Source organism: Heterodontus francisci, chromosome 12, assembly GCF_036365525.1.
Source record: "Heterodontus francisci isolate sHetFra1 chromosome 12, sHetFra1.hap1, whole genome shotgun sequence".
NCBI lineage: Eukaryota > Metazoa > Chordata > Chondrichthyes > Heterodontiformes > Heterodontidae > Heterodontus > Heterodontus francisci.
Genome location: NC_090382.1, coordinates 53,576,331 through 53,601,229, shown reverse-complemented (window position 1 = coordinate 53,601,229; position 24,899 = coordinate 53,576,331). Strand labels below are relative to the sequence as shown.

The 24,899-nt window shown below is 42.7% G+C and overlaps 1 protein-coding gene across 1 annotated transcript in view; it reads right to left on the bottom strand.

Moving 5' to 3' along the window:
• Positions 1-931: 931 nt before the first annotated feature.
• The window catches only part of pde6a (phosphodiesterase 6A, cGMP-specific, rod, alpha), a 79,770-nt gene continuing 55,802 nt past the window's right edge, over positions 932-24,899 (bottom strand). The window contains exons 14-22 of the mRNA XM_068042956.1: positions 21,706-21,815; positions 21,513-21,600; positions 14,726-14,826; positions 14,467-14,574; positions 14,112-14,175; positions 9,744-9,818; positions 9,406-9,489; positions 2,008-2,164; positions 932-1,030 (exon numbers count right to left, since the gene is read on the bottom strand). Coding sequence (XP_067899057.1) covers positions 972-1,030; positions 2,008-2,164; positions 9,406-9,489; positions 9,744-9,818; positions 14,112-14,175; positions 14,467-14,574; positions 14,726-14,826; positions 21,513-21,600; positions 21,706-21,815 — 846 coding nt within the window. The 3' untranslated portion in view covers positions 932-971. The remainder of the gene's footprint in view (positions 1,031-2,007; positions 2,165-9,405; positions 9,490-9,743; positions 9,819-14,111; positions 14,176-14,466; positions 14,575-14,725; positions 14,827-21,512; positions 21,601-21,705; positions 21,816-24,899) is intronic.

Genomic DNA, 24,899 nt, shown 5'->3' with positions numbered 1-24,899 from the left:
ATGTACAAAATTTTGAGGGGCCTGGATAAAGTGGAGGTGAAGGGCCTATTCAGCTTAGCAGAGGGGTCAGTGACTAGGGGACATAGATTTAAAGTGATTGGTAGACAAATTAGAGGGGAGATGAGGAAAAGCTTTTTCACCCAGAGGGTGGTGGGGGTCTGGAACTCACTGTCTAAAAGGGTAGTTGAGGTAGAAACCCTCAACTCATTCAAAAGGAGTCTGGATATGCACCTCAAATGCTGTAATCTGCAGGGCTACAGACCAAATGCTGGAAGGTGGGATTAGAATGGGTGGATCGTTTTACAGCCGGCACAGACATAATGGGCCAAGTAGCCTCTTTCTGTGCCTTAAACTTTCTATGATTTCTATTTCTATGCTCTGTACTATTCACTTCTTTCACTGTTATGGTGATAATTCCAAATCTTTCACTGCATCAGTGTCTACATGACTTACCTGAGTAAGATGTACATTTTACTAAGGTCAAACAGTAAAAATGGACTTTTGGACTCATTAGTGAACAGAGGAAGGGCAGGGCTAATCAAAAGCTGATTGTATCAATGCATCTAAAGTCTGAAACTCCAAATTCTTCTCATAAATCAATGCATAATCTCTTCCACCTCAATATAAGGTCCAAAACAATTTCTTAAACTACCTCTAAAACAGATATTTTAGTTTTCTGTATCTCATACATTTATTTTTATATTGTAATTCATAAGGTAAGTTGATAAATTCTTAATGTGGATATTAACCTGATATTTTTAAATCCGTTTTTCTAACATGAAACGTGAGGCCCATGTAACTAAGAAAACTTACCAAAGGTTTTACTTTAACTGGCCAGCTTGCTATTTTTGAACTCTCAAATTTAAGGATATAATTAATTTTGAAATAGTTGACTATTTTTCTCCATATATCTATTATAATGCCGACGAGGACTCCAAAAATGTTGTTATTGGATTTCTTCTTGCTGTCGTTTACAAGAGAGAACATGTCTTAGACTGAGAATTTTGTGCCTTTTGTGATGTGTGATTAGCTGCAATTTGAAAAGGAGAGAAAAAATGCATATTAAATGAATTCAGGTTTGATTCTGTGATACAAATTAGATCGATAGTTTTATAATGTTTTAAATTATAGTTTACAAATTACTCCAAAACACAAAGATAATTTACATATAGGTACATCAGCTTTTGGCAGGAGCCTAAACAATCTGAATGTTTGTTTATCACTTTCAATTTACTCATCCTTTTAAAAAATTATAGAATTAATTTTGAGCCATTCCACTTGTAAGATATGGGGAAGTAACACCCCAAAAACAGTGAGCAATGTCCTATCATCCCATTGCCACTGTTGATATGGCTGTGACAATATTCATCAGGGACCTACCGCTGGGTATCCATACTGGCCCTCAGAGTCAAGCCTATTTAAAATGGAAATTGGGTCCTATGATATCAATAGGACCTGATAGCTATTTTTGAACTCATCTGGCCTAAGCTTGCACAGCGCATGATTCGACCAGCATCAGGTGACTGACCAGCCAAAGAAGCCCCGACAGATGAGTTTCTCCTTTTTTTTTAAAGAGTGTTCCTCCGGGCCCAAATTGGACAGCTGTCATCCTAATTTTCTCCCTTTCTGCAGAATCATCTCCTCTCCTGTCCCCTGCGGAAACCAATCTTTTTCTGGTGCAAAGCCAGGTAGGCCATCCGATATTGCACCAAACAGCGAATTGCTTCAGTGCATTCGGATTCTGGCCGCAGCCTCCTGGCCAGTTACCTGAATACAGTTTTGAGGGGAAGTCCATCCCTACAAGTCTAATTTAAGACATTTTACAAGGTGCACTGGGTTGTATTTGTACTACTTTATCTAACATAGAATTTACAGCACAGAAGCAGGTCACTTGGCCCAACTGGTCTACGCTGGTGTTTATGCTGCGCACGAACCTCCTCCCACTCTACTTGATCTAACCCATTTGACATAACCTTATATTTTGTGATTCATCTTCAGATGTCTAACCTTGTTTTGCTGCAAGTTCTTCTTCCTTTTGCTTTTTCTCTTCCTCGATGGCTTTCACTTTTGCCTCATATTCATCAGCCAGTGCTTTCCACTCCTTTCTGTTGTTGAGTATGCCACTGAGCATAGGCTGAATTTCAGGATGAAATCTAGTGAATTCCTAATATAACAAAAATATTATTATTAGTGCAAACACATTCACATTTGCAACATTCAAATTTTCTCAATATAGATAAGCGTGAAGTGGTCAGAAGAGTAAGGAGGCCCTGTACTCCTTGGAAGATAAGTGTTTAAATGGGGTACAGGGTCAGTCTGGGGATACATGTGCACAAATCACAGAAAGTAGCACACAGGCCATAAACAAACAAAGCACTAGGGTTAATTTTAGTATTGAAAAGCAGAGAGGTTATGTTAAACTTACAGAACCTTGGTTAGATCACACTTGGAGTACTGTGAACAGTTCTGGTCTCCATATTATAAAACAAATATAGAGGCGCTGGAGATGGTCCAAGAATGATTTATTTGAATTACACCAGAACTGAGAGGTTATACCTAGCAGGAAGGATTGAACAGGCTGGGGCTTTTTTCTCTAGGAAAGAGGAGACTGAGGGGTGATCTGATAGAGGCCTTTAAGAATATGAAAGGGTTTGATAGGATACATGTAGAGAAGATGTTTCCACTTACATGAGAGAACAGAGCTAGGGACCATAAATATAAAATAGACAGAAGGGGGGTTTTTATGCTAACCGACCTGCATGCAGCGGGGAGGCCAGTAAAGGGTCAGGAACCCATATGATTCAGTAGTGGGCTTTGCTGTGGCTCTTTAATTCAGCCATGGTATTAGCATCCTGTTTCCCGGTTTCCCAACCAGAGAGGGCAGGCAGGATGAAACGCCAAAACTGTCAAAGGAAGGATTTCTAGTTAAAGGGATCCTGGCGGGGCTCAGAATTGTACATTGATTCCTGAAGCTTCAGCAACCACAGGAATGGAAAGATGGAAAGGAGACTTGTGAAGGCTGCCACCACCACCGCCCAACCCCACCCCAGCCCCCCCTCCCCAGTGTCCGACTCTTACCTAGGGGTCCTGCTGCAGGATTTGAGGGACTGAAGGGAGGTGATGTTTCCCATGGATGGGAGGAAGAGGCCAGCCTCTCAAATCAAGCAGGTCTCCAGGAATCTCCTCACATCCCCATCGGAACAGCCAGCACTTACACCTGCATCTTTGTGCTATTTCAGCCCCTTGCCTCACAGTTACCCTCCACAAATGTTGCACTTCCCTCCTCTCCACACAATCCATTTCTCACATGCACAACTCTGCTTTCTTTTGTTGCAGGAGAAGAGACTGCAAAACACCAAGAAGATGCAGAGAACTGAGGCACGGGACCTCCAGTGACAGTCAGCTTGACAGCCACTGGCAATCCATGCCCACCTGATCCACTGGGAAGGAGGTCTTGTTCCAGGAGGCTGCAGATGTCAGCAACGACTAGCCACAAAAGCCTGAGCCTCCTGAGGCACTGGTGCTCAGAACTGTCAAGAGAGCTGATCCTCTTGCCTGTAGACCCTTGTAAGGGCTCTCGCCTCCTTCGAGCCGGATCTCGGTGTCCATCCCCATTGCCCTGTGGAACTGCATGTGACAAAAGAGAAGGCAGCTGGTACTGGTGTTGCTCCTGGAGCTGTTTCTGCTGCTGGTGCTGTTCCTCTTGTTCCTCATCAGATGTCCAGGGTAGAGCTGCATAAGCTGTTCCCATGCCACAGTGAATGCTAAAAGCAGGGAAGTGCAGATCCAGCTAAGTGAAGTCCAAGACAGGTGAACTGACTGCCAAGAAGTTGGAAATCACCTGTCGAGCAGTGAAAGCACTCTCTCTCAGGCATGCCTGCAATTATTCAGTTTCATTCTTTGAAGGCTTCCCAGCTTCTTGGTTTCACTGAAGAAGCTCTCACCATTATGCACTCACCTGGTTGACCCTGCTGAGCTCTACATAACTCTGGAAAGCCATGCACTGGCTGTTAAATCCAGAATACTGGGTTAAATCCTGAGTTAATTGGTATTTAAATATTGAAATTACTTACCGAACACATCCACAGGGGTTTCACACTCGTCTGCAAACCCGCCCAGGGTTAAACTGAGAAGTGGGTGGGATCATATGGGTTTGGGACCCGACATCGCTTTTTCGGGCTTTAACCCCATCCCGCACCTGAACCCACCCACCTCTTTGGCAGTTAAAACTCTTCCCTAATAATCCAATAGGGAATTCAGGAGAAACCTTTGCAGTTGCTACCACAAAGAGTAATTGAGGCATCTAGCATAAATGCATTAAGGGGAAGCTAGAGAAACACATGAGGAAGAAAGGAATAGAAGGATATGTTGATGAGGCTAGATGAAGGGGGCTTGTGTGGAGCAGAAACACTGGCATGGACCTGTTGGGCTGAATGCTGAATGGCCTATTTCTGTGCTGTAAGTACAATGTAATGCTTATTTTGTTTAATTCTACTTAAGGTGAACATAACGGACAAAATAACCTTGAGAAGAGTTTCTGAACTTTTACAAATGGCTCAACATTTCTAGATCTCTGAGGATACTGAGAATATTTCTAAAATGAGAAATATCTCTATGACCATTACACTAGGTGGTATACTGGGCGATGATAATGGACTTAGTCTTTGTTATTGAAATATTCCATTGAGGAGGAGAGCCACACATTAGAAATAATGACAGGTTCTGCCATGCACTTCTGATTTTACTGAAACTAGTTGAAAATAACATGCTGACAGATCATATGATGCAGGCTAAGAATTACACCTTTTCCTTTGTCCTTTTTCTGTCGCTTGAAAAAAATTATAATGTGAATTACACTATCTGGCCTAAATGCATGCTATTAATTCAGGAAAAAAGAAAACCAAAATTCAGTGGCTTCATTAGCCAAATAATGCTAGCTTTTCCCACTTACTTTAAAATTATTTCAAAATTACAGAAGTCCAGAAGGAATCCTTGTAATCTTGGGTCATATATTATTAAAACTAGCTTTTAACTGAGGAAGATAATCCATCCTCCACTTGCCTCTGGCCTTATAGTGGTACAGTAACAAGGGAGTTAAGGGCATGGTTCACGCAGTGAGTTTATATGCCTCCATTGCTTTTGATGTTTAGCTGATACAAAAGTAGATTATCTTCACAGGTAATCAGAACTATTAATCAAAAATACATTTCAAAAGGCCTTTCAGAAGTGTGACAATCAATCAATTTACATGGCTTCAAGAAGAGATAATACTGCAAGTCTCACAGAAATCCCTGATGAGACAATTGTAAATACCAAAGACTGTAAAACATTAGTAGGTGACAGTCTGGTGATCAGTATTCGCTAGTTTTACTGATTGGGTCGATTTGATGTTTACTACTATTTGTTAGGGAATATTGTAACTAGCTCAATCCTAAATGCACAAGTATCTGCCAAAACAACCAAACTATTTTCTCTGAATGAGGGGTTGAGTTCATCCATAACTCTGCTGCCCATGTCCTAACTCAGACCACGTCCCACTCACCTATCACTTCTACGCTCGCTGACTTACATAGGCTTCTGACCAAGCAATGTCTTGAATTTAAAATTCTCATCCTTGTTTTCAAATCCCTTCATGGCCTTGCCAACCCTCCCCGCAACCACCCCCCCCCCACCCCCCCAGCTCCATAATATTACTTGTTCCTTTGGTGTGTGAAATATTGCAAGATTCACAGGACTGTAAGTAATATCCAAATAAAATATGGGTTTTTATTATAACTTAACTAGAACATATATATAGGTACTGCACAAGCACATCTACACACATCTTACTCTGTCAAGCTGCAGCCACAACTCCCTGAACATGCGTTTATTCGTTTGTGGGATGTGAGTGTCGCTGGCTAGGCCAGCATTTATTGCCCATCCCTAATTGCCCTTGAACTCAGTGGCTTACTAGGCCACTTCAGAGGGCATTTAAGAGTCAACCACATTGTGATGCGACATCACTTCCTCCGGTGACCTTCATTTACAGCTTCTTAAGGTGGTCCCTTCTTAAGGTAGTCCCACAACAGCCCCTGTACCTGTAATCTCCTCCAGCCCCACAGCTCTCAGATATCTGCACTCATCTAATTTTGGCCTCTTGAGCATCCCCGATATGAATCGCTCCACCACTGGGTGACTGTGCTTTCAGCTGCCTAGGCCCTAAGTTCTGGAATTCCCTCCCCAAACCTCTCCACCTCACTCTCCTTCTTTAAGACACTCCTTAAAACCTACCTCTTTGACCAAGCTTTTGTGGTCATCTGACCTAACATCTCCTTATGTGGCTTGGTGTCACATTTTCTTTTATAATGCTCCTGCAAAGCACCTTGGGATGCTTTATTATGTTAACAGCGCTATATAAATACAAGTTGTTGTTGTCTATGGCAATCAGCATAAACAGAGCTGAATCATTTCCTTTTAAGAATTCCAGACCATTTTGTGTATTCTTCAACTCCCTTCATACAGAAACAATTTAAAAAAATTGTCACAATATTGACAAGCTATAAATTTTCTGAAACTCCCACACAATCAGCAGAGCCTCCCATGCAGTGAAATTGAAATTTACAAGTTTACATCCCTAATTGCCCTGCAGCTGTATTCGAGCGCAGTGAACAGTTGAGCATGACCATTGTATATACTCTTTCGATTTGGGTTGGTACTCGAATTGATTTTCAGGACCAGGAATGTTGAAAATTCCACAAGTTTAATGGCTATGTTGCCCAATAAAATCTTTCTGGCTGGAAAATCCAAAGTGGCAAGTTTGCAGAAGATAATTTTTTCAATTGTAAAATGGAAAATATTTCCTCTAAAGAAGGAGCATACTGATTAAGTACAGACGTGTGTCCACGATTATCCAATATGTGCTGACTGTGTGACTCCCCACCTGCAGTATATGGCATTGCGAAATAAATCTACAGTTTAATTTAGACTAAAGGCTGGCTACCCGACGGGACCCGATGACACGTGTCGGGTTTGGGTCGGGTCAGGTCCGGCATTTGGGCTCGGGTCAGGTCGGGCCAGGTTGGACACGCTCTATCACAACCTCGGGTAAGTGGCTCCAATGCTAATGTAATTTTTGGACTAGAAAGGTGGTTTTGTTACGGTTATTTTAAGCTTATGCAGATCAGCAACAAAGTGAAAAATGGAAGGTAGGTTAACTGATGGTCGGGCGCGGGAAAAAATGGAAGGAATTGGGCTGGGTCGGGCTCGGTGTCGGATGTGGTTCTGTCGGGCTTGGGTTGGGTTTTGTTTGCAGACCCGAGTCGGCCTTTCATTTAGATTGTATCATTTATGATCTGAAACAGGGCCGATGGGTTGGACACAATTAAACTCTTTTTGTGTAGAGTAAGGGCTACAATGAAATATTTCTTTGGAGGGGAAGTACTTTCAATTAAAGTATTCTATCCAGAAAGATCCTAAGATTATGTAAAACTTTATATCTGTTAGAGGAAATAGTTTCCACTTTACTATTGAGGATGTTATCTTCTGCAAACTTGCCACTTTGGATTTTCCAGCCAGAAAGATTTTATTAGGTGACATAGGCATTAAACTTTGTGACGGTTTGCCATTTAACTTCGTGGAATTTGCAACATTCCTGGTCCTGAAAATCAATTCCAGTACCAACCCAAATAGAAAAGAGTACATATAACGGTCATGCTCACCTGTTCACTGCGTTCAAATACAGCTGCAGGGCAATAAGGGATGTAAACTTGTAAATTTCAATCGAGATGAACATTTGTACGAGTAAGAAAACTGCGAAAATCTGAGTAAATAACACAAATTGGTCAAAGTGGACATACATGCACACAAAAACAAAAACAGTCAGAAACGACCATCAGACTAATCAGAATTATGCTATCAGTTAAAAAGTGCAGTCTGTACACCGTGATGCCCAACTACTAGTAATGCTAACTCCTGGCGAAGCAAATACACAGAAAACAAAAAGCTTTTGGCCAATTTCAAGAAAAATTGGAAAGTTTCTCTGCAACTCCCTACAGCTATTAAGCATGCTTCAGGAGGCCATGGTTACCATAATGAATAATAGGACATCCTTAACTCTCTCTCCTTCTCTCTCCCCACTACCAGCTCCCCCAAGCCCCTGGAAATGTCTGTAGACTGTACAGGACTGGAAAAGACCATTTCCATGCATCACACTGGCTCCAAATATCACAGACATCTTTTCAAACAGCATGGACTGAATTTTATAAGTTCACCGCCATTCTCGTCGACGAGCTTAAAAGAAGGTGCGGCGCACGCGTGACTTGCACGCCGCTGAGCCTCCATGATATTTCACGCAGGGGCTCATTTAAATGGAGGGGGCGGAACGGCCACCCCCGATGATGTAGAGGGGGCAGCTGCCCTGTCCCTGGCAATGGCATTTTTAAAGGGCTTCAAGCCCTTAGGAAAAAAATTTAATTTTAAAGTTACATTACTGTGCATTTTCTTTAAAAAAGTAATTAAAAGCTGGAGGCCCTTTCCCAACACCCCCCCCCCCCCCCCCACCCAGTTCTTTAATTGGCCTATATCACGAAAAATAACTTTATTCCCAACCCGAACGTACCCCCCAACCTGTTACAGTTGCCCTTCAACCCCTTTCCACCATCCCCACAGCCAGTAAAAAGTGTTTTTCACACTGCCCCCCACCACCTCCCCAGCCCTGATAATTTCACTCCTTCCCCTCCCCACCAGTGTCTCGCCTCAGAACTCTGAACGGAGTTCCGAAGGCGCGGGAGTTCCGGCCGGCTGCTGGAGTTTGGGCATGGGATGGCCATCGGGACCAGGCAGATTTATTTCCACCTTTTTAAATTCATTTTATTAAAATGAAGGCCCCATCGCTGAGTGGCGGGATGGGGCTGCACCGAGGCCTTGCCACCGCTGGTAAATGTGGCAGGGCCTTCTTGGCGTCAGGGGTCGAGGTGGGCCTCTCCAGGAAGGATTTTCCGGGCCACCCCACCATGACCCCCGATGTCAGAGGGCTGTTAAAATTCAGCTCTATTTATCACACCTTTGCCTTTTCCAACAAAAATGTCTCCATTATCCTCCTGAAGGTTATACCATCCTTCATTTCTACTGCCTTCTTAAACAGGCTATTACACATAATCACATAATCACCACCCTCTGCGTGCAGAAGGTTTATTTTAACTATGCATTCATATTGAATTTAAATGCATTTTGCCTTAATGTGAAGTTTAATATTGAACATCTCTTAGGGGTCTGCTGGATTTGGGAAATAGGTCACAAAACTTCTTTTTTCGGAGGGCATTTTCATACTTATATTTATATATTAAATTCTCATGCTTTGAATAATGTTTCAATAATCATGCATTACAGTAAAGCAGTCCTCAAGTATTTTACTGCTTATATCCTTACCTTGTATACAAATGTGCACACAAAGTCAATGAAACCAACTTGAAGTTTTGGAAGTTCAGCAGCCTTGTTTCTGTCCATCATGGGCTAAAAGAGACATATGAAGAGACCACGTAATATTTTTAATAACCAGAAACATCGTACAGTTCAAAATGTGTTAATTATGACATATGCCTGTGATTATTCTCAAGTTCATTTTTAAAATTATTTATTGAATTACAACTTGCAAAATACCCTGTAACAAAAAAGTATTGTCGCTTTTAGGAAAATATCTTGAATATATCATTTTGCTTTAAAATTTCTGTGCTTCAAGTCATTGAACCATTCATATCAGTACTTACAATAGGTTGTTGTTCCAATACAGTTCGTTCCAAGTCACCCTGTTCCCAAAATTCAGCTGCTACAGAAAGTGCTACCTTGAACAGAAAAAAAAGATGTCAAGTCTGGGACATAGTGTAACAGTGTAGAATTGGCTGCCATCACTTTTAATGTAAGAAATTAGGGCTTCTCAAAATTATAATGCATTTGTTCAGGCTATTAATGCAATCACGGAGTCACTGAAGGCGGTAACTGACTTCATCCAGTCTTCCCAAGAGGTGTCTGGCCAAGCTAGTTGATGATTACCATGGAGGGATGGCAAATATTGGGAATGGGAAATACGTCTCTGGTAATTTAATAAACAGTAAGTAAAGTGTAATCAAGGTAATGGATCATATTGGGTAGATTCCCACCCTTTATGGTTTTAGGATAATGGAGATGGTGTGATGGAAATCCAGGGCAGGATTTTCAGAGGCTGTTGGAGGTGAAACTGAGGCAGGTGGGTATGCAATTTCACGCTGCTGGCCTGTGTGTTGGTTTGCCAGCACCATCCCAGCCACAAACCATTTTCGGGAAGGGCAGAATGTAATTAAGGGGCCTATTAAGGCCCCTCTCCCGGGATGACTGGAATGTTCCAACTGGCAGGCGGGCCCCACACAGCGGCCAAAGCACAATGAGTTAAATAAAGCAGCCTCCCAGCGGGGAGGGTTGGGTGGGCTGGATTGCATTCTGCAAGGGACTCCACTCCACATCCATCATAGCCATTGGGCCACAGGTGCAGCCACTGGCCATCCAGTGGAGGCAGCTGTGGCCTTTTTAAATTAAATCTTTTCACTTGGTCCTCTCTCTCTCTCTGCAGACATCGGCAGTTCCCACTAAGGACTTGGGGCTGCTGATGTGTCTTGCTGGAGGGCCTCCAATTGGTCCGCCAGCCTAGGGAGCTTGCCTGCCATCCTTAATTGGATGGCGAGCACATCGCTGGCCCCCTAATTGGCCAATCCAGCAAAAATTGATGTCTGGTGACTGCTCCCGACACAGTGCGGGGTCGTGATCCACATTTGACCCCAATGTTGGGGTTCTGACCCAAAACAGAAAATCCTCCCCAGAGTTCAAGTGCTGTAGCCTGCACTTTTCTGATTGGGAAACTTTCCATGCTTTTCATAAGAGAACAGGAGAAACATAAATATTTGCCATATGCTTTCTGCCTCTACTTCCTGCCTGGACCCTTTTTCTGAATTTTTATGTAGCCTTGGCTGAATTTTGCACCCGACATTTGCTTGCACAGTACTCCCCCATGTTTGCATTTTGTTTCTCCCCATCCATTTTTTTCTTCCTTATTTTCTCCTAGGTTTGGTGTGGGACCTGATAAAGAGGAGAGGATGCAGGTTCTGAACACAATACATAAAGACATGAGGAAGATAACCTTATGAGGAGAAAACAACATTTTTAGAAACTCTATGAAATTTATCAGACATATTTGCTTTTGCAAATCCATACTGGCTGTTCTTAATTAACCCGTGACTTTCTAAGTGAGTATTAATTGTATCCTATTTTATGGGCTGGATTTTATGGGCTCCTCTAGAAGGGGTCAGAAGATGGGAGGTGGGGGGACGGGGGCCCATAGAATTGGGTTTGGGCCTGTCGCCGCCCTATCGCCAAATAATATTCCTGTGGGTGGGAAGGCCAAAAACTGCCTTCCCACCCAGAGGCCAATTGAGGCCCTTAAGTGGCCTATTAACAGTTACTTAAGGGCCTCTCCCCCCCCTCCTGCTGCTGGGATTTAGCCTCCGCAACACGGGGAGGACGCCTTATAAAATGAGGCAATCTGTGGCCCACAGCGAGGCCCACCCGGGAAACAACGCACCTTCTAAGAGCCTCCACCCCCTAGACTTTACAACTACGCACCCACACCATCATATTCCCACCCTGCCCCCTCACCAAGGCCTTCCTGCCTGTCCCCGGCAACCCCGTCTCACTTAGCTGAGATCCGGGGTTCCACCACTGGGCCTGGATCCAAGGCCTCTGCAGTACCGACGGTGCCACTGCTCCCGATAATGCAGCCGGTACTGCTAAGCTGCCAGCCTTGTGCTTGGCCGGCAGCTCTTGGAGGTGTGTTCCATGTCTTTAAAGTGGTGGAGATCCCGGCGCTGGAGACATTACCTTCGAAACAATGGAGATTTGCACTGTGGGGGGTGTGTGCGGGAGTGTGAAAAGGCTGAGGCGACGTTCCTTCTGCCGTTTTGGCATGGCTCCAGGAGCCCCGGCACCTCCACAAAATCCTGCCTTATGAAAAGGTAACCAAGCTTAAATGGTCTCTAATTCATTTATCCCTTTCTTCCTTTTTGAAGAAGTGTTAACTTACCAACCCTCAGGTCCTCTGGCACAATTTCCATTTCTAAGGATGCTTGAAAAATTGTGGTCAGAGCCTCAACCCCTACCTATATCTTACTTGAAGCCACTTAGAGATTGGTGTGGGAGAAATGGGTTTTGATTCATGGGGAACCAGCACCAGTACTGGAGAAAGAGGGAGCTGTACCTTTGGGACGGTTTTCACCTGAATCGTTCTGGGATCAATGTCCTGGTGAATCGTATAACTGGGGCAGTAGAAAGGGCTTTAAACTAATTAATGAGGGAAGGGTTCACATGAGGGGAGATTTGGAAAGTTAAAGAGAAAAGACAATGAAATATCGCAGGGTAATGATACGGGTAATGAAAACCAGTGTGTGACAGGAAGGGACAGAGCGTACAAACATAAGAGTGCACCAGCAATAATTCAGAGCAGGAAATAAGGGTAAGAAGATAAAATTAAAGGCTCTTTATCTGAATGTTTGCAGCATTCGTAACAAGATGGATAAATCAATAGCACAAATAGAAATAAATGAGTCCAATTTAATAGCCATGAGAGACATGGTTGCAAGGTGGCCAAGGCTGGGACCGGAATATTCAAACGTATTTGACATTTTGGAAGGACGGGAGGAAAGGAAAAGAAGGTGGGGTATCTCTGTTAATGAAGGATGAGATCAGTACCATAATTAGAAAGGATCTTGGTTCAGAAGATCAAGATGTAGAATCAGTTTGGGTGCAGATAAGAAATAGCAAAGGAAAGAAGTCACTAGTGGCAATAGTTTCTAAGCCCCCTAACAGTATCTACAAAGTAGGACAGTGTATGTATCAGGAAATAATCTTCTTCTTCGGCCTCCTTGTCTCGAGAGACAATGGGTAAGCGCCTGGAGGTTGTCAGTGGTTTGTGAAGCAGCGCCTGGAGTGGCTATAAAGGCCAATATTAGAGTGACAGACTCTTCCACAGGTGCTGCAGAAAAAATTGTTTGTCGAGGCTGTTACACAGTTGGCTCTCCCCTTGCGCTTCTGTCTTTTTTCCTGCCAACTGCTAAGTCTCTTCGACTTGCCACTTTAGCCCCGCCTTTATGGCTGCCCGCCAACTCTGGCGATCGCTGGCAACTGACTCCCACGACTTGTGATCAATGTCACAGGACTTCATGTCGCATTTGCAGACGTCTTTAAAGTGGAGACATGGACGGCCGGTGGGTCTGATACCAATGGCGAGCTCGCTGTACAATATGTCTTTGGGGAAATAATCAGGAAATAATGGGGGCTTGCATAAAAAGTACAGCAATAATCATGGGTGATTTTTATCTTCACATCGATTGGGCAAATCAAATTGGCAAAGGTGGCCTGGAGGGTGAGTTCATAGAGTGTATTCAGGACAGTTTTAGAACAATACGTTCTTGAACCTACCAGGGACAAGGCTATTTTGGACCGGATAATGTGTAATGAGACAGGATTAATTAAAGATCTCATAGTAAAGGATCCTCTAGGCAAGAGTGATCATATCATGAATTTCACATTCAGTTTGAGTTTGAGAAATGTGGGTCCAAAGCTAGTGTCTTAAACTTAAAGCCAATTACAAGGTATGAAGACAGAGTTGGCTAACATGGACTAGGAAAATAGGTTAAAAGATATGACGGTAGAGAAGCAGTTATAGACATTTAAGGAGATATTTCATATGCAGGTCCTGCCCTCTGCAGGCAAAAGGAACATGTCCAGATGTTGTGCCTTTTTTGACTTAAACAAAGGTGTGAGGGACAATGATTCCTGGTGTATTCTTTATGGCAACGTCTCGACCAGAGTCAACTTGTCAGCCAATCATCACCCTTTTCTCATGCAGTATAAATTGTTGCTCCCTTTGAAATTTGGCATTATTGCATCTGTCTGATGAGTGCAAGATGAAAAACTTTTAACAGCATGTATCTTTTTTAGCAATACTCAAGTTCTGTACTACCAAGTGACTTTTCATAATGCTTTAATCAACTCAGCAAATTATTCAAAGAAGGAAGCATGAATGAAACTGAAAATTATATAATTTTTTTTACCTTGCTTTGCACTTCCCAAGGTTTTGTGATGGCAGATAAATCACATGCTGTCATCATCATGGCCCTAAATTAATGAAGCTCAGGATTATATATAGATAAGAAATTAAACTCAATGCTATAACCACTGTAGTAATTGGTACTATAATTAGAAGTAACTATGGTATCAGAACCACGGCGAGCGTCTTAGATGGAAACATAGCATAATTAACATTAAATTGAAAATTCTCAAGCCAAAACCTTTCTGAATTGTATTAGCTTAATTAAAGCTATGTTTCTTCAGCACATTTTAAAAATCCAGTTGCAGGTTTGGAATTTCAAAGAGAATCCATAAAAAAAAAACTAAAAGTGGACTTACATGATAATTTCTTTCCTGGTTGTTTGCAGTATCATAAACTGCACCCATTCTTCAGGGTCTTCATATGTTTCAGACAAGTCGACTATCTTTTGAAACATTGTTCTTTTCCTGTCATGAAATAGGAATAATAATAGGATGCACCAATTGAGTATTGAATTTTAAGCCAATGAAGTTTTCATTTAATTGATTATTTCTAATTAACATTTAACAATAAAATCCCAATCTGTGATTTTTTTAATAAGCTATTTGAAAAACGTACTTGAAATAAAGTGCCAAATCTGTAGCAATGATGGCAATGTCCATCAAATGCAAGACATGTTCATACTGTCTTCTGCTGAGATTTTGGAAGATATTTAAATCCTGTGAAAAATCAAATAACACCACTAAGCAAAACATGAGACCGAATCAGCTCCATCCAGTACATTACAGTAGAAACCACATGTAAAGGAAAAATATTTTACAGCACATTATTAACTCTTTTCAACATTCATTCTAATTTACTTTCAAATTTTTTCCTGATTATTTTCTCCATCAGTATCTCCAGCCAGATATTTCCTAAGACAGCAGGATGGGAGAATGACTTATTTCTGTGCTTCAGGGAAAGCCAGTCTTAAACCAGCTGTTACGACGTTTGCAGGTTTACCCTGGTGACATGCACTATTTGATTTTTCTTACTTTCCTGTGGGAAATATCTACTCACTGCCTCCCATAGCAATGTGACAGAAATTGGGAATAATTCCAGGTTGGCAATTAAGCCTGTGTCTGACAATCAGTCAGGCTGTGCATTTGTGTTACAAAGAATTGTGCCACTTGGCAAAGATAAATATTTTTTCCTGTTTATCAAGTTGAAAGATGTCAGTGCTGCTTATCTTTTGAATGTGGTGGCAACATTAAGCATTCCCAGATTAGGTATAGCGTAATGGATTAGATGCCCTAAAATTGTGCCTTAGCTCCAGCAATAGATCACTCCCAATTAATCAATCATGGTAGGGTTAATTTTAATTTAACTCTTCCTGAAGTAAACTTACGGGATTCAATTGACTGAATGTTTTACACCTTTCTCCATTTCACTTTCCATTGTGGAAAGTAAAATTGGGCAAGGTGTAAAATAGAGGGTCAATCTGAACCCATCCACTTCCCATCGAACGGGAGTTAAAATTATTCCCGATATTATCATTTCCAACATCAATCATTTCATTCCTCCCTCAAGCTCTTCTCGTACACAGAATAGCAACTACAAGATTAATATACTAGCCCTGTTAAAGTCAGAGGGGTAGAAATTCATCTCGGGGTGTGGGGCAAAATGGGTGGTATCGGATTGGCCACCCATTAGATGCAGTGCCATTGCAGTCAATGGAATTAAACTTCAGACGCTGCGTTTAACAGGCAGCCAATTTACATGACCACCTGAGACGAAATTCCACCCCAGTGGTTAGCACCGCAGCCTCACAACTCCAGCGACCCGGGTTCAATTCTGGGTACTGCCTGTGTGGAGCTTGCAAGTTCTCCCTGTGTCAGCATGGGTTTCCTCCGGGCGCTCCGGTTTCCTCCCACATGCCAAAGACTTGCTGGTTGATAGGTTACTTGGCCATTATAAATTGCCCCTAGTACAGGTAGGTGGTAGGGAAATATAGGGACAGGCGGGGTAGGAATATGGAATTAGTGTAGGATTAGGATAAATGGGTGGTTGATGGTCGGCACAGACTCGGTGGGCCGAAGGGCCTGTTTCAGTGCTGTATCTCTAAATAAATAAAAATAATTTTGAATCTCATGGTGACAATGGAGTCATTCTGCAATACTTGTTGTTATAATGTATCTGATCCATCAAGAACAAGACTTCCAAAAGAGTTGGTTTTGTTTATTCTGATGCTGCACAGTTCAGTCATATTTGGCCAAATTCAGAACCATTTCAAAACAAAAGTGTTGAATGAGTAGATTAGCAGTTAATTTTGTGACTATAACTGCCAAAGTCTGGGCAGTTGTTGCCACAGTCTCTTGATTATTAAGAACTGGACACAGACTGTTGAAACTCATTTCACTAAGAAACATTCTGGTTTGCAGTCATAACCTTTCATGTTATCTGCCTCTGATGGGACCAGACTCTCAGTCCCAGAGATAGTGTGCGATTTTGCACTATGCACTTCACCTTAATATAATTGCATCACCAGTAAATATAGAATGCAAATGTAGCATTGCATGAATTGAGTCCCTGTTCCTTAAGTAGTAATGCAGCATAAAAATCCATTTCTGTTGCTAAGGGAGAGGTTTATGTTCTTTATCACAGAATCACCAAATTGTGACAGCACAGAAGGAGGCTCTTCGGGAGGGTTTAAACTAGTTTGGCAGGGGGATGGGAACCGGAGCTACGGATCAGTGGATGGGGTAACTGTTGAACAGGCAGATACCGAGTGCAGAGAGTCTGTGAGGAAGGTTAGACAGTTGACAGGGCAAAGTTGCAGCCAGTATGATGGGTTGAAGTGTGTCTATTTTAACGCAAGAAGTGTCAGGAATAAGGGTGAGGAACTTAGAACATGGATCAGTACTTGGAGCTACGATGTTGTGGCCATTACGGAGACGTGGATATCACAGGGGCAGGAATGGATGTTGAATGTTCCGGGGTTTGGATGTTTCAAAAGGAATAGGGAGGGAGGTAAAAGAGGTGGGGGAGTGGCATTGCTAATCAGGGATAGTGTCACAGCTGCAGAAAGGGAGGTCGTCGAGGAGGGTTTGTCTACTGAGTCATTGTGGGTGGAAGTCAAAAACAGGAAAGGAGTAGTCACTTTGTTGGGAGTTTTCTATAGACCCCCCAATAGCAACAGAGACACGGAGGAACAGATTGGGAGGCAGATTTTGGAAAGGTGCAGCAGTAACAGGGTTGTTGTCATGGGTGACTTCAACTTCCCTAATATTGATTGGAACCTCCTTAGTGCAAATAGTTTGGATGGAGCAGTTTTTGTCAGGTATGTCCAGGAAGGTTTCCTGACTCAATATGGAGATAGGCTGACTAGAGGGGAGGCTATGTTGGACTTGGTGCTTGGCAACGAACCAGGCCAGGTGGCAGATTTCGCGGTGGGAGAACATTTCGGTGATAGTGATCACAACTCCCTGATCTTTACTATAGTCATGGAGGCGCACAGGAGCGGACGGGATGGGAAAATATTTAATTGGGGGAGGGGGAATTACAATGCTATTAGGCAGGAACTGGAGAGCATAAACTGGGAACAGATGTTCTCAGGGAAATGCACGACAGAAATGTGGAGGTTGTTTAGGGAGCACTTGCTGCGACTGCTGGATAGGTTTGTCCTGATGAGGCAAGGAAGGGATGGTAGGGTGAAGGAACCTTGGATGACAAGAGATGTGGAACAGCTAGTCAAGAGGAAGAAGGAAGCTTACATAAGGTTGAGGAAGCAAGGAGCAGACAGGGCTCTAGAGGGTTACAAGGTAGCCAGGAAGGAACTGAAGAATGGACTTAGGAGAGCTAGAAGGGGACATGAAAAAGTCTTGGCGGGTAGGATTAAGGAAAATCCCAAGGCGTTCTACACTTATGTGAGGAACAAGAGGATGGCCAGAGTGAGGGTAGGGCCGATCAGGGATAGTGGAGGGAACTTGTGCCTGGAGTCGGAGGAGGTAGGGGAGGTCCTAAATGAATACTTTGCTTCAGTATTCACTAGTGAGAGGGACCTGGTCGTTTGTGAGGACAGCGTGGAACAGGCTGATATGCTCGAACAGGTTGAGGTTAAGAGGGAGGATGTGCCGGAAATTTTGAATGATATGAGGACAGATAAGTCCCCGGGGCCAGACGCTATATACCCAAGGATATTACGGGAAGCGAGGGAAGAGATTGCTCTGCCTTTGGCGATGATCTTTGCGTCTTCACTGTCCACTGGAGTAGTACCAGATGATTGGAGGGTGGCAAATGTTGTTCCCTTGTTCAAGAAAGGGAATAGGGATAACCCTGGGAATTATAGACCAGTCAGTCTTACGTCGGTAGTGGGCAAATTATTGGAGAGGATTCTGAGAGACAGGATTTATGATTATTTGGAAAAGCATGGTTTGATTAGAGACAGTCAGCATGGCTTTGTGAGGGGCAGGTCATGCCTCACAAACCTTATTGAATTCTTTGAAGATGTGACAAAACACATTGATGAAGGAAGAGCAGTGGATGTGGTGTATATGGATTTTAGCAAGGCATTTGATAAGGTTCCCCATGGTAGGTTCATTCAGAAAGTGAGGAGGCATGGGATTCAGGGAAAGTTGGCTGTCTGGATATTAAATTGGCTGGCCCATAGAAGACAGAGGGTGGTAGTAGATGGAAAGTATTCAGCATGGAGCTTGGTGACCAGTGGTGTTCTGCAGGGATCTGTTCTGGGACCTCTGCTCTTTGTGATTTTTATAAATGACTTGGATGAGGAAGTGGAAGGCTGGGTTAGCAAGTTTGCCGACGACACGAAGGTTGCTGGAGTTGTGGATAGGCTGTAGTAGGTTGCAACGGGACATTGACAGGATGCAGAGCTGGGCTGAGAAGTGGCAGATGGAGTTCAACCTGGAAAAGTGTGAAGTGATTCATTTTGGAAGGTCGAATTTGAATGCAGAATACAGGCTTAAGGACATGATTCTTGGTAGTGTGGAGGAACAGAGGGATCTTGGGGTCCATGTCCATAGATCACTTAAAGTTGCCACCCAAGTTGATAGGGCTGTTAAGAAGGCATATGGTGTGTTGGCTTTCATTAACAGGGGGATTGAGTTTAAGAGCTGCGAGGTTATGCTGCAGCTCTATGAGGCCCTGGTTCAACCACACTTGGAATATTGTGTTCAGTTGTGGTTGCCTCATTATCGGAAGGATGTGGAAACTTTAGACAGGGTGCAGAGGAGATTTACCAGGATGCTGCCTGGACTGGAGGGCAAGTCTTACGAAGAAAGATTGAGGGAGCTAGGGCTTTTCTCATTGGACCGAAGAAGGATGAGAGGTGACTTGATAGAGGGGTACAAGATGATGAGAGGCATATATAGAGTGGATAGCCAGAGACTTTTTCCCAGGGTGGAAAGGGCTATCACCAGGGGGCATAATTTTAAGGTGATTGGAGGAAGGTTTCGGGGAGATGTCAGAGGTAGGTTCTTTATACAGAGAGTGGTGGGTGCGTGGAATGCGCTGCCAGCGGTGGTAGTAGAAGCAGATACATGAGGAACATTTAAGCGACTCTTGGATAGGTACATGGATGATAGTAAGAATGAAGGGTAGGTAGTTAGTTTGATCTTAGAGTAGGTTAAAGGTTCGGCACAACATCGTGGGCTGAAGGGCCTGTACTGTGCTGTACTGTTCTATGTTCTTTGTATTCGGCCCATTGTGTCTGTGCTGGCTCTTAGAAAGAGCAATTTACCGAGTGCCATACTGCCACCTTCTCCCGTAGCTCTGCACATTCTTCCTTTTCAGATGACAATCCAATTCCCTCTTGAATGCTTCAATTGAACCTGCCTCCATCACACTCTCAGGTAGTGCATTCCAGATCCTAACCACTCGCTGCATGAAAATGTTCTTCCTCATGTCGCCATTACTTCTTTTGCCAATTACCTTAAATCTGTGCCCTCTTGTTCTCAATCCTTCCACCAATGGTAACAGTTTATCTGCTCTATCCAGACCCCTCATGATTTTGAATACCTCTATCAAATTCCTCTCAACCTTTATGCCAGTACATTGTGTGAACACTGTGGTCGTTAGTCCAAAATAACTTAATATTGCCACAATTATAGAATAGAATGACAGCACAGAAGGCGGCCAATCGGCTCAACTTGCCTCGTTGGTAGACCTAAGCTAATGCAAAGGTGAGAAGAAAAATCGGTGCATGGGCTACATAATTATCGTGTACTCAAAGAGCAATGACCTTTCTAATTATACATAAATGGAAACCGACAACAAAGAAAAAAAGCTTGCATTTATATTGTGCCTTTCACAATTTCATCGATACCCCAATGCACATTACTACCAGTGAAATGCTTTTGAACTGTAGTCACTGCTGTAATTTAGGGAACCATGCCAACCAATTTGTGCATAGCAAGCTTCCGCAAATAACAAAATGATAAAAGACCGTATAATCTGTTTTAATGGTAAAGGTTGAGGGATATTAAATATCAAACTAGGACAATGGAACAACTCCCTTGTCATGAATTTTTTCCATCCACTTGAGAGAACAGATGGAGTGATTGCTTAGCACCTCATCTGAAACATGACATCTCTGACAGTGCAGCACTATCTCAGTATTACACTGAAATGTTAGCCTAAATTATGTTCTCAAGCATCCAGAGTTATTCATGATAGCACTAATGATCTTACTCAAATGTGTGAGTACTACAATTGAACCTTAGCTCAGTGATAGTATTTCACAGGAGGCTAAATAAAAGAGGGCATTCTTCAAATATAGATCTTCAGGGTCAGCCAGTGGACAGACATGTGTATAAAGAAAAGGTAAAGACTGTTATATGGCTTAGACAGACACAAATATATAGCTAATGAAATTAAGATTGCAGAAACATAAAAACTAAAGTTTATTTAAGTACATACAGAGTGAACATGCATTGACCTGGTACTTTTTTAATGATAGAGGTTAGAATCATACAGGAAGGGTGCACTTAAATAGTGCTGACATCTTCACTCATGTAATGCTGATTGGTACTGTCATGTAATGGCAAAGAAAGTTGATATTCCAAAATTCCTAAAGCATTCCGAATGGTAACTGTGCCAAAATGGCAAGTGAAAATAACTATAGAAATGCCAGCTACCTAAAAGCATCATCAATACATGTTCTTGGCATTTCTTCCCAATATTCCTTGCAATTAAAATTATATGTAATCTTACTCTCTCATCTCTGGGTAGTGTCAATTTCTACATTTTCAATATAATAGTCACTTAATATAAATAAAATACTTTAAATTTGTAAAACAACATGTTCAACTTGTGTGATATGACCACCAGGAGAACATCTTCTCAACTATGTCCTGCCTTTCCTTCTGTTTTCCTAGGAAGGGTGGGGATTAACACAATTATGACATACCTCATCTTGGAGCAGAGTTTTGCTAAACTCCAAGTGATGTCGCTCCATAATGGACGTACCATGAAGTTTTGCCAATGGATCCTGTGACCTATTAGATTTATGAAATGTAATTAATATGTATTTCTTATAATAGCTTAGTAGTCACCATAAGTGCAATAACACATGATAACTGCCTTTAGTAATGGTTACTCACTTCATTTGATAGAGGTTATTTGTTCCTCTGTGATCAATGTCATGGCAAAATGCAGCCGTCACCATGGCTAATGTCTCCAGATCTGTATAGTAGCGCTTTAGGTTTCCAGTCTATAAGGAATTTCATAGAGTAGTGTTAATGGCCTAGAATTCTCTGGGGAGCATGGCCTCTCATGGCGTGCCCCATTAGTTAGATTTTTTTCCTCATACTTCAGCTCAAAAATATTTAGTGAGGGCAACAGAGCATCTAGGACCTTGGTGAATGACAGGACCAACAGTTTTTCTCCTTAAACAATGAGATTTAAGGAGCAAGAAAGAAACAGAATGGAGCAGGAAACACAGTGACTTAGAGTCAAAATAGGTACAGAAAAAAAGAGAGGGGAAAGCAAGATTTGATGAAGAGAGAGAAATAAGAGACAAAATTTCTAAGAACAATGTATTACCTGAAGGAATTCGAATCCATAGTTTTATTGCTTCCCATTCAGGGCCAGAGAGGTGGAATGGCATGCAGGAACATTAATTTCTTCATTAAAAAGGGTCCTTGCGCTGTTAAGTACCAGCCCATACTTTCTGCGGCAAATTTAATTTGTATTTACAGCACAAATGCATCAATTTTTTGAGACTCATGGGGACATTGACGTGAGCTACAGTTTTCATGACGCTAATGCAGGAACAGCACAAATCGTCCAGTAATCTGTGATGATTTGGAACTCATGGGGTATCTCTAGCATACCGCAAACTATTGGTGTGTGCATAAACTCTTTATTTTCCCAGAAGATCTGGCCCATTGTGTTCTGACAACATTAAATATATACTTTGTTTTCATGCTAACAAAACAACACCAATAAAAAAGTTACACTTCATAGCAAGTGCAGCACCACTACTGATACAATATTTAAGACAAATCTAGCTGAAAGTGAAAATGCATTGTAATGCCAATCTTTCCTGCTTGTTTTAAATAGGTGCTTATGCACAAATAACCACCAATTTGAATTTTACATTTTATGTCGTAAACTTCGTTATTTTTAATTCAATCATGGGATATGGGCATTACTAGCATGGCCAGCATTTATTGCACATCCCTAATTGCCCTAAGGTGGTGGTGAGCCGCCTTCTTGAACTGCTGCAGTCATCGTGGTATAGGTACACCCACAGTGCTGTTAGGTGGGGAGTTCCGGGATTTTGACACAGCAACAATGAAGGAATGGTGATATATTCATAAGTCAGGCTGGTGTGTGACTTGGAGGGTAGATGCCAGTTTTGCAGCTGTAATGCAACAGCTTGGCTAGAGGCGTGGCTTTTTCTGGAGCACATCTTCAGCATTACAGTCGGAATGTTTTCAGAGCCCATAACCTTTGCTGTATCCAGTGCCATTTCTTGAAATTGGCTGAAGACAGGCTTTTGTGATGGTGAGACCCTCAGGAGGAGGCCGAGATGAATCATCCACTTGGCACTTCTGGCTGAAGATGTTTGCAAACGCTTCCGTCTTGTCTTTTGCACTCACTGTCCCTCTCCTTTTAATCTGCCACCATCACTCCCTCCTCAAAAAACTCTTGGCCCCATGTCCATTCAAACTACTGCCCCAAATCCAACTTCCCTTTCCTCTCCAAAGCCCTTGAATGTGTTGTCGTCTGCCAAATCCATGCTTAACTTTCCCAGAACTTCCTCCAATTAGGTTTCCACCCCGCCACTGTATGGAAACAGCTCTTATCAAAGTCACAAATGACACCTATGCAACTGTGATGCAGATAACCTACAACTCCTCATCCTTTGTAGCCTTTGTATCCTGTTTGTAGCCTTTGACACAGGTGGCAAAATCATCTTCCACCAATGCCTCTCCACTGTATTCCAGCTGGATGGGGCTGCCCTCTGTGGTTCCCTTCTTACCTACCTAATCATAGCCAGAGTATCACTTGCAATGGCTTCTCTTCCGCTTGCGCACTGTTACTACTGGTGTCCCCAAAGGATCTATCCTTGGCCCGCTCCTACTTCTCATCTATATGTGGCCCCTTGGTGACATCATCTGAAAGCACATTAGTTTTCACATGTATGCTGACAACACCCAGCTCTACCTCATCACCACCTCTTGATTCCTCAACTTTTGCTAAATTATCAGACTGTTTGTCTGCCATTTGGTGCTAGATGAGCAGAAATTTCCTCTAATTAAATATTGGGAAGACCAAAGCCATTGTCTTAAGTTCCTATTACAAACAATGTTCCATAGCTACAGACTCCATCCCTCACTCTGGCAACTGTCTGAGACTAAACCAGACTGTTCGCAACCTTGATGTCATATTTGACCATCAGCTTCTGACCACATATCTGTGCCATCATTTAGACTGCTGATTTTCGCCTCTGTAATATCACCAAACTCTGCCCCTGCCTCTGCTCAACTGCTGCTGAAACCCTCATCCATGTCTTTGTTACCTCCAGACGTGACTCTTCTATGCAATCCTGGCTGGTCTTCCAAACATTCTGCCCTCTGTAAACTTGAGGCTATCCAAAACATTGTTACCCCTGTCCTTACGTCAAGTCCCATTCATCCACTGACCCTGTGCTTGCTGATCTACATTGGCTCCTGGTCAAGCAACGCGTCAATTTAAAATTCTCATTCTTGTTTTAAAATCCCTCCATGGCCTCGCCCCTCCCTATCTCTGTAATCCTCTCCAATCCTGGAACCCTTTGAGGTATCAGCCTTCATTCAAATCTAGCCTTGTGCCTCTCCGATTTCCATTGCTCCACCGTGTGGCCATGCCTTCTGCTGCCTAGGCCCTCAGCTCTGGAATTCCCTCCATAAGCTTTTCTGTATCTCTACCTCCCTTTCCTCTTTTAAGATGCTTCTTAAAACCTGCCTCTTTTACAAAGCTTTCGGTTGGCTGCCCAAATATTGCCTTATGTAGCTTAATGTCAAATTTCGCTTTCTAATGCTCCTGGGATGTTTTATTATATTCAAGACACTAAATAAATGAAAGTTGTCGATGACTGCAGAGTTTTGATCTGACTCATTAGTTGTTTGATCGTTTATCTCTGTCCGTAGCATACTGCTTCCACTGTTTATCATGCATGTAGTCCTGTGTTGCGGCTTCAATAGGTTGGCATAACATTTTTAGGTGCATATGGTGCTACACCTGGCATGCTCTTCTGCAATTCTCATTGAATCAGGGTTGGTCTCCTGGCTTGATGGTAATGCTGGAA